Genomic DNA, 12,634 nt, shown 5'->3' on the forward strand with positions numbered 1-12,634 from the left:
TCTTATGGTGTTTTGAAGTTGGGGTGGGGGTCAGCTTTGAATGTTTCACTACATGCTAAGTGAAGTCGAAGTGAAGCGCATGCCATCACTGCCTCCCTCACCGCTCTCCAAGGGCGGTGTTTCCAATGCAGCGTTTGTGTCACGGTGCTACTAGAGTGGACCCAAAAGCACGACTCAGACAGGAATAACAAAGATGACTGTCTTTGGTTGGAAACAGCCTGGGTCAAAACCGGGAGATCAGTCAAAGAAGCAAACAAGTCCAAAAAGGGGCAGGGCAGAGAATCAGAGGTCAGGGCAGGCAGGTCAGGAATATACTCTAATAACGCTGGAGAACTTGGCACGAAAACACAAGACAATCTGGCAGAGGACAAGTGGAAGTGAGGGAGCTAAATAGTGAGGGACTAATGAGGGGATGGGCTGCAGGTGAGAAGGGCGTGAGGACCAGGTGAAGGGAATGAGGGACTAACGAGGGAGTGATCAGAGGCAGGTGAGGGGAGTTGGACTGACGAGATGGGAAGCAGGATCTGGAATGACATGATAATTCGTGACAGGATAAAAACAACTACTACAAAAAGGAAGGCATGGAGCTAAACTGTTACAGTTTGTTGTTGCAGCACCAGAAAACATACATGTGGAGATAACTTCTCACCCGAGCGCTCACAAGCCTTTGGTTTGAGGATACAGGAGGCTTTGAAGGTGTATTCACCCAGTCACACACTGATGGCAGAGGCTACCCAACAAGACGCCTCCTGCTCATCATTAGCGCTAGATATTCACACGCACACCGATAGCATGAGACATGTAGAGTGCAGGGGTCAGAGACCGAACCACCCAACTTCTGACCAATGCACGACTGCTCTATCTCCTGAGCCAGCCAATGTCAGAGAGCCATAAAAGAGAGATTGCAGGTTAATATCACGCCGCACCGTGCGCGAGGGGTCAACAAAAGTAATTATCGCTCTCAATCGGTGTCAGACAGCAGAAAGTCCATTATGAATTTTGAGGCACATGCGATGAGTCAAGGTGCGTCGTGCATACGCTGCTCTCAACATCTTTCAACGGCAGACAAACACGCCCACTCCACGCTGCAATTGGCCAGCAGTGTGATCTCGCCCCTCCCCTCGCAGCCATTGCGAAACAGCAATATAAACGTTTGCCTCTCTGACACCTTGAGACGACACTCAGTACGCAAACTCGCTTGTTTGAAGCAAACTTGAAGCCTTCGACATGTCAGTCCATAAACTCGCATATAGGTGGTAACATATGATCCACATCACATCCATGCTCTATTCTCACTCTGGTGAGCCTCCTGCTTTGCAGAGGCTGGAGGCATTGTTGGTCTGGAAGAGACTCTCTATCTTATTCATCTTTCTAAAAATTAACAATGAGAAAGAGGAATTCCACCAGGTCATTTGAAGGCTCCTTTCAGCTTTTCTGAATCCTCCACATGTGCCAAAATCATGACAGAATGTTTGCTGGAATAAAATGGTTATGGTCACTGTCCTTGGTGCTGATCTATGGTTGAATATGGTGACCCATGACACTTCACACACACACACACACACACACACCATGCATGATGTTCCACCAAATCACATTCGTATCGTTTTTCTGATTTGAATCTGGAATGAACGGATTATTTAGGCTAACAATAATCGTTTATGTCTCACAACTATCATACAACATTGGATGTGTGCTTCCTCGCGCCCACTCTGGATCCAGAGGTGTTGGCTAACTACAGACCGATCTCTAACCTCCCCTTCCTCTCCAAGATCCTTGAGAAAGTGGTCGCAAACCAGTTGTGTGACTTTCTACATCATAATAGTTTATTTGAGGAGTTTCAGTCAGGATTTAGAAAACACCGCAGCACCGAGACAGCACTGGTGAAAATTACAAATGACCTCTTCATGGCATCAGATAAAGGACTCCTCTCTGTCCTGGTCTTGTTAGACCTTAGTGCTGCATTTGACACCATTGACCATGACATCCTATTACAGAGACTGGAGCAGTCGATTGGCATTTCAGGCACGGCACTAAGTTGGTTTAAATCCTATTTATCAGATCGATCTCAGTTTGTATTTGTAAACAATGACGCCTCGATAACCACCAACGTTAGTCACGGAGTTCCACAAGGTTCTGTGCTTGGACCAATTTTATTTACCTTATACATGTGTCCTTTGGGCAATATTTTCAGGAAACACTCCATAAACTTTCATTGCTATGCAGATGATACTCAACTATATCTATCGATAAAACCAGAGGAAACCAACCAACTAAGTAAAATTCAAGCATGTCTTAAAGACATAAAAACATGGATGACCTGCAACTTCTTGATGTTAAACTCAGACAAAACCGAAGTAATTTTACTCGGCCCTGAGCACCTCAGAGATCAATTATCTGGTGATGTGGTTTCTGTAGACGGCATTGCCCTGGCATCCAACACCACTGTAAAGAATCTTGTCGTTATCTTTGATCGGGACTTGTCCTTTAACCCTTGTGTTGCCTTAGGGTCATTTTGACCCGAATCAATATTACACCCTCCTGTTACCTTTATATTTACTAACATATTTTACCCTTTGAGTTCAATTTGACGCCAGCAATTAAAACCTCCAGAAAATTATTAGAATTAATATTGTTTTCCAAGTTTAAGTGTGAGGCACTTTATATTTGTTTGTTGACTACCGAAAGAACACCGACATTAAACATTGAATGGGGTCAAATTAATCCTAAAACGGGGGGAGGGTGTAATATTGATTCGGGTCAAAATGACCCTAAGGCAACACAAGGGTTAACTCCCACGTAAAGCAAATCTCAAGGACTGCATTCTTTCATCTACGTAATATTTCAAAAATCAGGCACATCTTGTCTCAAAAAGATGCAGAAAAATTGGTTCACGCGTTCATTAGTTCGAGACTGGATTACTGCAACTCCTTATTATCAGGCTGCTCTAATAAGTCTCTTAGGTCCCTCCAGTTGATCCAGAATGCTGCAGCTCGTATTCTCACTAAAACTAAGAAAAGAGATCACATCACTCCTGCACTAGCTGCTCTGCACTGGCTCCCAGTAAAATCAAGAATCACTTTTAAAATTCTTCTCTTAACGTACAAAGCCTTGATTGGTGATGCTCCATCATATCTTAAGGAGCTTGTAGTACCATATTGCCCCACTAGAGAGCTGCGCTCACTAAATGCGGGACTACTTGTAGTTCCTAGAGTCTTAAAAAGTAGAATGGGAGCCAGAGCCTTTAGTTATCAAGCTCCTCTTTTATGGAACCAGCTTCCAATTTCAGTCCGGGAGGCAGACACAGTCACCTCGTTTAAGAGTAGACTTAAGACTTTCCTCTTTGACAGAGCTTATAGTTAGGGCTGAATCAGGTTTGCCCTGGTCCAGCCCCTTGATATGCTGCTATAGGCTTATAGCTGCCGGGGGACGTTTTAGGATGCACTGAGCACCTCTCTCCTCTTTTTTTCTCTCCTTAGGGATGAATTTTCATCTCTCAATCACACGTTACTCACTCTGCTTTCTCCCCGGAGTCCTTTTGACTTCACGTCTCATGGGGTCATCGGACCCTATGAGACGGCATAGATCCTATCTGCCTGATGGATCATCGAGGTCTGGGTCGTGGAATTCCTGCTCCTGACTACGCCACTGCCCTGCTAGAAAAACCAGCATAGACCAGCATACTTTCTATGCTGGTCTATGCTGGTTTGTGCTGGTCTATGCTGGTTTATGCTGGTTTATGCTGGTTTGATGCTGGTCCACCAGCAAGAACTCATAAATGATGCTGGTCCACCAGCAAGAACTCATAAATGATGCTGGTCCACCAGCAGGAACTCATAGATGATGCTGGTCCACCATCAAAAGCCTTAATGATGCTGGTCCACCAGCAAGAACTCATAAATGATGCTGGTCCACCAGCAAGAACTCATTAATAATGCTGGTCCACCAGGGTGGCCTTGCTGGTGAAGCTGGTCCACCAGCAGGAAAGAACTCATTAATAATGCTGGTCCACCAGCTGGTGAAGCTGGTCCACCAGCAAGAACTCAGAAATGAAGCTGGTCATATGTGTTGGTATTTGATTAATCAAGCTCTATCTGCACACATCATATGCCTCATGGTGCCATCGTCGGTATGTATTGTCTTATTTCGTTCTTATCTACACTGCATTATTTTTTTACAATATTATATTTTCTGAAGTTTATGGTAGAAGTTTGCTGAATTACTATTGTTAATGACTGCAGTTGTTCTTTGGCCAGCGAGAGTTCATGAAAGTTAAAACTAGATAAACATATGACTGAAGACATATTACAAGTTTGATGCAATAAATGATGTATAAAGTTAAAATCACAATTGATACGTAAAGCCTGTAAAACCTTAATTCTTGTAAGAGATTGCTTTCATGTATCTACATAATATGCATCTGTACATGTTATAGCAAGCAGAACATACCTGCAAACAAGCAGAGAGAGAATTGATTGTGTTTTTTTTACGATTTAGTTTCACCCTTCAAGAAGCAGACAGTCTTCAAAGTTGTGATGTTTGGATGGTGTTTATCTGGCTGTCAAATGACATATAGTTCAGTACATTACAACAAAGAAAGCACACGTACATACACATGTCTCCACATCACATTTGTACATCCCAGCATAAACTGAGCCTAAACTCCACCTGAGAAAGTATACTTAGCCAACTAAAAATGAATGCAAGCGAGAATGACCATCTTTGATTCAGTCTAGTCAGACTAGTCTCTCTCATATGCATTTGGGAAGTCACAAATGTACATCTGATCACTTGTTTTTAAAATCATGCATTTCTGCTCTAACCTGTCAACTGGAATCAGACACACTGGAGAAAGAAGTGCTCCACTAACGAGTCGGATATGTGTTACAAACCCATAACCTTGTGATAAAGGAAAGGAAGTTTGTGTATGAAGCTTTTTGAACAATACAACAATTTCTGTACCTTCTTCTGAAGGAAGGGATATGATATTCTGAATTTCACCATAAACACCATCGCTGAGCTTTGCAAAACAGTCACTGCGTCTCTTACTGAGGGTGTAGTTTCTGCCGGTATACACCAGTCCTTTATGCACCATTCTCTTGTGCACGACCATTTCGTCTGGTGCTTGTTTTTGTGCAGACACAAAGGCACTCCTCTCATCAGCAGTGGTCTCTGTCACTTTCCCATTGTCCAGAACAGTTGTGTCTTTAAATGTTGTGTATCTTTTTACTCTTCTGTCATTTGTCATATCCAAACAGAACTCCTTCACTTGCTCCCTTACTGCATGCCTGGAGGTTAAGAGAGGTATTGCTCTGTGCAACAGGAATTTGTTCACAATCTGGAGAGCTACACACTTAGTCCCATGAACCAGTTTTAACAGCCCACCATTTGCATTTTCAAATACAAATGCTGAGTGTGCCCAGAGTGGCCCCCATAATTTCACCGACTTTGCAAGGTGAGTTAACAGATGTACATTAAATGTCATTGACACTTCTCCATACAGCAACTGAAACCTTGCAACAAACTCAAACAGCATGTTATCTGCATTGTTTATGTCTTGGAAGGTGACATTCTCTTTCAAAAGAAGAAATACTGCTGCCACCAGAAGGCCTAGGTGCTTCAGATAGCATGGCTGAAGTACACCATTCAGGACAGGCAAGCTGTAAAACAGAAGCCATGTTCTCCACTCGGAGGCTTTCCACTGCCTGAGCTCTGCAAGAGGTCTGGGTAGTCGAGTTATCAGGTGTGGTGGCTTTATGTCCTTCATTCTTTTTTCTAGCACCCTCATAGTGGAGCCATTCCCAATGTAGTAGGGTTGGTCACTGTTGTTTAGAAGGAGCTCTGTGAGTTGTCTGATGACACCAAGTAACACAGCATGCATATAGTCTGGAACAAAGCCCCACACTATATCAAAATAAGGCATGTTGATGAGTGGCGATGGACCTTTCACACCTCTGACACTTTTGTTTTGTGCTACTGCCTGCTCCATATCTGCCAGCACTTGTTTTGCATCTCTGTCAGGATATTCAGTCGCAGTCACAGTATACTTCACTGTTTTCTCTACAAGAGTTCCAGGATGTAAACAGAAACCACAACCAAAGTACCCATTAAACTGTGTTGTGTTTTGCATGGTTGGTCTTGCCTTTGAGTCTACACAACAACATAGTCCAACAACTTTACTATTTACACAGTTTCCATTTTTTCTCCAGCACACACCTTTGGATGCCAGTGTTTTGGCCTGTTCAACAAAAGGTCTGAGAAAGATGGACATGACAGGCTCTTGAGCCCCAAACCACAGACCTGCAAGTACTACATTGTTAAATCTCATTTTGGGAGGAAGCTCGTTTAAATGCAGCTGTATTGGCCATATTGAAAATCTGGAAGACTTGAACACAGGTGAGCCATCAGAATTGAAATTAAACGACACATTGTTTGGATCTGACAGAATTCCACCTGGTTTTGATAAGTTTTGATACTTTTCGCCATCAAAGATGTCAGAGATCACATGATCATTTTGTGGCCTTTGGTGTCTGTAGCTCAAGTTGTCTTGAATCTGAGGAGTTTCTAAAAGTGTCTGAATTTGAGGTGCAATTGGTATGTTGATAAAGAAACTTGAACTGTTCATTGAATCAATTTCAACAGAAGTAGTACAAATTGAACACTGTGAAATGTTTTTGTCTTTTATGTCTCCCTTTGTGCCAATATATACTTTACAGGTTTTGCAATAGTAGTGAAACTCCACGCTGTCTGAGTTGTTTTGAAAGACCTTGTTGAACAAATATTTTGATCTTGGTAGCACCTCTTTGCCAAACAGAGTATTTATGAGTTTTAATAAATCATCAAGTTGTGTCCCTGTTATATTGTGCCTTGCTGCATGACTCATTATCATGATCAGTGCTTCAGCCTTCATTGTTGTACCTGCTGACATGAGCACTGAGTCCATGTCTTTGTGAAAACATGTCTCTCTCACTGGTTCATCCTCTCCAAGATCTTCCAGATCTGAATCGAGTCCATAAACACTGCCTTCAGGTGAGGAAGCCACATCTCTTGGTTGCAGCTAAGAAGTTAGGAGAAAGTGACCAGATGAAGATATTAACTACAAAACAAAAAGAAAACACACATTCATAAGTGCATTTGAAGGAATTGGAGGCAGTGAGGTTGTAGGCTACAACAAAACTGAACAACCCTCACCGTCCCCTTTTAAACATATTGGAAAATCCATGGTGCCTGCAAAACTGGTAATGCTATGTAGAAATGTTTATATAAGTGGGTAATTTTTTTTATTGAGCCAATCATGTGAACCCGGAGGCAAATACTGTATATAATGCGAGGCACCATTTCAAACCAGCCCCTTCACCGTCCCCCACACACACTAACACAAGTTAACGCAACCCAAATAGACATTAGACAGGGGGTTTTCATGGACACATGAAGGATTTAGAGGTTTTTTTTATGGACTAAACAAACCTTGTGTACCTGAGAAAATGTTGCATGTCTTGATTATTTAAAGTAACGTATACGAATGCAATGTCGTTGTACACTCAGAAAACTTAAAAATAGTTAGCGTTACCCGATAAGGCTCACATGATGGACCAGCAATTCTCATTTTAGTGACTATCTCACCGAAATAGAGTGAATTATTATCTGGCTTTGAAATAAAACAGATTATTTATTTTTTATAAGCCCCACCTCCCTTTACCTGCAGCAGAGGTTGTAGCCTAATCATGCCATGTAGATTTGAAATCCTGTGTTATTGTGATTTCCATTTTTATTGAATGTGCTACAAATTAATGTTATTGTTTTTAATGAAAAATTATCTACTACAACTTTTTAGTATGAAATAAGACCTTGGCAAAAATGTTAGATTATGACAATTAGATTTTCCAATTCGTAGAACTAATGGTCTCCATCATTCGGATGACACTAGGTTTGTGATGCAACAGCCTATGATGGTAAAGATTGTTGTCTAATCCTGCCCAAGTATTCTTGGGAGAGGTTCCATTAATTCTATTTCCATGACCAAAAAGTAATTAAAAGAGACCATTTTGAATTACTTTCACTTTTTACTTTATACTTTACGAACATTACTACAGCCTTTAATTAAACTTGTCAAAGTATATTTACATTATTTTGATTTCCCTTTTTCCGATATAATTCAAAGGACATATGTTGGCTGTAGAACTGTGGAAATATTGATGATTTAACTAAGTCTTCATGATTTATAAAACATCTTTTTTTCAATAAGGCTTGCTGGCAATCTTAAAACACCCCTCCAGTATGGTCGGTAAGCTAACCTGGTCGGTTGTGTCATCTGTATCCAGCTGAAGATCAAGATTAACAGGTGCAGATATGACCTGTAGAGGATGCAAAAAATACATTATTATTATTATAATAATTATTATATTTTAGCACATTGACAAAAAAATCCCAGTGAGAAATGTACTGTTTATATGGAATGAAAAAACACATAAATCCCTAACCTCAACATCTGCAGGGCTCAGGTGAGGACTGACTCTGTCCTCTTCATTGATGTCACCAGTGAAATCCAAAGCCTGAGGTAAATTTCAAAATGGTCAATCGTGTCTGTTTGATCATAATGCTTAATAAGTTCGAAATGGCCAGATGGAGAGGTGGTCTAGGACGAAAAAGAGATTTCACAAGCACAACAAAAACAACAACAGGTCTAAATGTAGTAAGGACCTGTGTCAAATAACTTCTCACCACAAATGTAAGAGTATTTTACCATCTCACCTCAAAATCTGCAGGGCTCAGGTGAGGACTGATTCTGCCCTCTTCATTGTTGTGGTCATCAGTGAAATCCAAAGCCTGAGGTAGATTTTAAAATGTACAAAGGGGTTTCAACTATTTTCCATGGTAAAAGAACATAATCAGGTATGATATTTAAAATAATAAAACATGTAATATATCACAAGGGGGTAGCACATTGGCTTACATCCAAATGTCTTCTTGTCAATCTTGAACGAGGTATTTTAGTAGTGTTGTTTGGCTCCAAGTACAATTTGTACTTACGTTTGGACATTCTAAAATAAAGAATAACATGTACATCATTAATAAAAGAAAAAAGAAAAAAATAGTGAATCCAAACCACAAACTTAAAACCACTCAAATACACTTCATTTATAACTTATTAGCCTACTACAATATTTGAATATTTAGTTAAAGTTAATTAGCTATTTGGCAACTACATGCTTGGATTACAGCATCAATATTTAGTGTGATATCAAATCAGTTACATTCAATTTAGAAGTCATGCAGCCTAACAAATCCAGCTTACACTCATATTGTTGAAAAACCTCACGCGCTGCATATAACTTAAAATCCCCTCGCGCTTCCCGCTTTTAACTTTAAAAACATCACGCGCTTCCCGCATATAACTTAAAATCGCCTCGCGCATACTTATGGACGTTTGACCGTAAGACGTTTGACCGTTTGAGTCAGTGACGTTTGACCGTTAGACGGACTCGCTTATTAGCATACAGGGTGATTGACGATGTTTGCCTACGTGAAGTACCTAGACGACGGTTGTAAAGAAATTGTTCCAGCTACTGATATCAAGGACTTTGACAAGAACGTAGGTAACGATCAAAAGAAAATTTACTGGGTGCGCTGGCAGGATGAATTCTTTAAGGCGCAGATATTGCTTCTGAAAGGTAAGTTATACATATTATGTATTTTATTAACACCAGTTCATTAAACGAAACAGCGAACCTGTATAGCAAGCTGTATTTAACGCTACCGTTGGTTAAATTACGGCCACAATCTCATTTAACCGTTAACCCTAATATCTTCAGTTCGTATAGCCTCTAAATGGTCTGTGAACTTTAAAATGCTATACAAACTACTCGTATTACAGTAACTGATATGTATGCAAACATATAGCTAGCAGGTGCCGCTTTTAAGTACTTACATGCAGTGTAATGTCCAGAGTCAAGAGAAGACCTTGAGACGGAGCTCTCAGCTGGGAAGCGGGTCCGTGTGAGGCGGCTGAAGGAGACGTCGCCGGCTCCGCCCCCTTCGGAGAGAAGTGAAGCCGATGCAGCGCATGTAGGTTCACTTCACAATACCAACGAATACATTGTGACCGTTGGAAAATGGATCAATTATTGTTGCATTGTTGTCCTCTCCAACATATAAGTAGAGTTTCTGTGTGGAAATGATTGCCATATATATATATATATATATATATATATATACTATATTTGTAACAATATATATTATATAACTATAGTCTATATCCTATAGTTATATAATATATATAGTAACAAATATAGTATATATATATTACATTACATGTCATTTAGCAGACATATATATAAATACTATATTTGTAACTATATATATGATATAACTATAGTCTATATACTATAGTTATATAATATATATAGTTACAAATATAGTATATATATATTACATTACATGTCATTTAGCAGACATATATATATATACTATATTTGTAACTATTTATTATATAACTATAGTCAATATATATACTTCATTTATATAGTTGTTTGTATATATAAACGTATATATATATAAATATATAAATCATGTGTATATCTGTGTATATATATTAATTAAACCATTCATGTATTTCAATTCCATTTGTAATTTTTGTTGCTAAGTTTTGTATTCCACAATGATGTTCTTATCTGTGTTCAAGACAAATCAGAAAAAAAAAGTTGCAGAGGCCAAAAAAAACAACCTCCTGGCTATTCTTCAAGAGAGGAAGAATCGTAAAAGGAAGTCTCCTATGTGCCCAACTCCCTTAAAGAAAGTGAGGGAGCGCATCCTCTCCGACAGCTTTTCCGAAGAGGATGGTGATGACAATGATGATGGTGGGGTTGTGCCAGAAACACTTTTAAAGGAGGCCAAACAAACACAACAACTTTACCAAAACAAGTTTAAGGAAATGTCCCTACAACTGCAGGACACAAGAAAACAGTGAGTGTTGATCTTTGTCCACTTTTTATTCAAGCTAACTTTGATATAAAACAGACTCATTGACATATGCATCCACTTATCTGAAAGTGTCCATTACTTCATTTGCTATATTATAAATGGCCTGAGTACCACATTCAACCCGGATTTGGTATTTAATGATTAACGAATATTGTTTAATATATACTTCCTGTGGTGTCTATAAATAGCCAGATAGTTTTACTTAATAATAATTGTTTTAAATATTCGTAATATTTATAATAATGTAGTTAGTCATGATATATTTCCTTCTGTTACAGGTTAGAGGATCAGAAGAAAAGAAGAGTAGCAGTTGAGGCTGAAAACAAAACACTTCGTGGTCTCAACATTGAATTGCAGCAACAACTGCTGAAGAAGTTGAAGACCACATCAACCCCAATTGGTACAAACTAATTCCCCCCTGGAGATAAACAAAGTTTATATATATCTATATCCATCTATCGAACACTTGATAATTAGGTTCAGTCATAAAAAATAATGTATTAGGCCCATATTCACTAAACTGGTTTTAATGAAATTGTAGAAGTATAGTTCCGAATTAAAGTGGGTAAAAGTAGGCAAATAACTGCAACTGTGTTTACCTTGTGCTCTGTATTTTCAGAAACTGGATGTGAGAGTGCAGAGGAACCATCTGTATCTCCTTATGGAGACAAGGTACAATATGTGTAAACATTCTTTTACAATATAATATATGTATACATTGCCAAAACCTAAAAAAGAAAACATATAGTATATAGAAGTAAACAAGATCTCTGAAACTGTATTCACTGGTTAATATAAGAACTATCTTTCAATGATTTCTTAAAATCTAATGTTTTGATTGTTTATGTTTTGGAATTCTTTCAGATTAGTTTGGAAGGAGACATTAATATTAGGAAAGAGACCTGGGTCCGCATTAACAGGAACAACCGCGACTCCTTATTTGTGAAGGAATTGGCAGTGGCAATCTGGGGTACTAAAACCCTGGGGGAAAAAAGCCTAACTGGGAAGGAGTGCCCCACCACCAAAACCACCCGCCAGCCTTTAACCCCGAAGAAGCTGCAAACATTGAAAGGTAGGGCATTCTTGATGTAGCAGTAACTATAGGCGATCTCGGATACCACGAACCGGCTTATTTGATTTCAAGTGTTTCTTTGTTCTGATATGACAGAAACATTAATGTTATTTCATACATTTATTTTCAGTCTGCTTTAAGGAGTGGCTCCAGAAAAAAACCCTGGAGGAGACCGAGTTGCAGGCCAGATGGGCAAAGGCAGGGCGTTACATTACAGAAAAAATCATGGACATAAACAAAAAAAACAAAAAAAACTTAATTAATGAGTGACTGAAATATTTTATGTTGATGTTTCAATAGTTAATTCTAAATAGATATGTAAATAGTTCATTTGTTTATGTATCTGTTTTAATATTGTTACCATGTTCTTTATTATGTGTTTGTCCTATTTAATAAATAGAAATACTGTTTTGAAAACTTGAGATTGTAAAATATGAATCAACCTGACATTGTCAAATATACCAGAATCATATGCTGGTTTATGCTGGTTACCAGCAAATCAGCATAAACCAGCATAAACCAGCATACACCAGCATAGACCAGCATATGTTGTGTTTTGGTGCTGGTATGCTGGTTTATGCT

General features: G+C 39.2%; 2 protein-coding genes across 5 annotated transcripts; one reads left to right on the forward strand and one right to left on the reverse strand.

The window, feature by feature from the left end:
• Positions 1-4,050: 4,050 nt before the first annotated feature.
• Positions 4,051-10,029, reverse strand: LOC130193631 (uncharacterized). 4 transcript variants are annotated; one of them, XM_056414239.1, is made up of 6 exons: positions 9,929-10,021; positions 8,954-9,041; positions 8,752-8,826; positions 8,481-8,552; positions 8,295-8,354; positions 4,051-7,057 (listed from the first exon to the last, which is right to left on the reverse strand). In XM_056414239.1, exons 2-6 carry the CDS (start codon positions 9,038-9,040, stop codon positions 4,742-4,744), a joined length of 2,610 nt encoding a protein of 869 aa, XP_056270214.1. In that variant the 5' UTR covers position 9,041; positions 9,929-10,021; the 3' UTR covers positions 4,051-4,741. The 4 variants fall into 4 exon arrangements, with proteins under 4 accessions (XP_056270214.1, XP_056270215.1, XP_056270216.1 ...); XM_056414240.1 differs by having other exon boundaries at positions 4,051-7,096; positions 8,954-10,029; XM_056414241.1 differs by having other exon boundaries at positions 8,481-8,635; positions 8,954-10,029.
• LOC130193640 (BEN domain-containing protein 5-like) lies at positions 9,941-12,472 on the forward strand. The gene is made up of 6 exons (XM_056414250.1): positions 9,941-10,065; positions 10,682-10,962; positions 11,259-11,380; positions 11,600-11,652; positions 11,845-12,052; positions 12,183-12,472. The coding sequence occupies exons 2-6, from the start codon at positions 10,772-10,774 to the stop codon at positions 12,320-12,322; spliced, it is 714 nt and encodes a 237-aa protein (XP_056270225.1). The 5' UTR covers positions 9,941-10,065; positions 10,682-10,771; the 3' UTR covers positions 12,323-12,472.
• Positions 12,473-12,634: the final 162 nt, after the last annotated feature.

This window comes from Pseudoliparis swirei, chromosome 5 (genome assembly GCF_029220125.1).
Source record: "Pseudoliparis swirei isolate HS2019 ecotype Mariana Trench chromosome 5, NWPU_hadal_v1, whole genome shotgun sequence".
Taxonomy (NCBI): domain Eukaryota; kingdom Metazoa; phylum Chordata; class Actinopteri; order Perciformes; family Liparidae; genus Pseudoliparis; species Pseudoliparis swirei.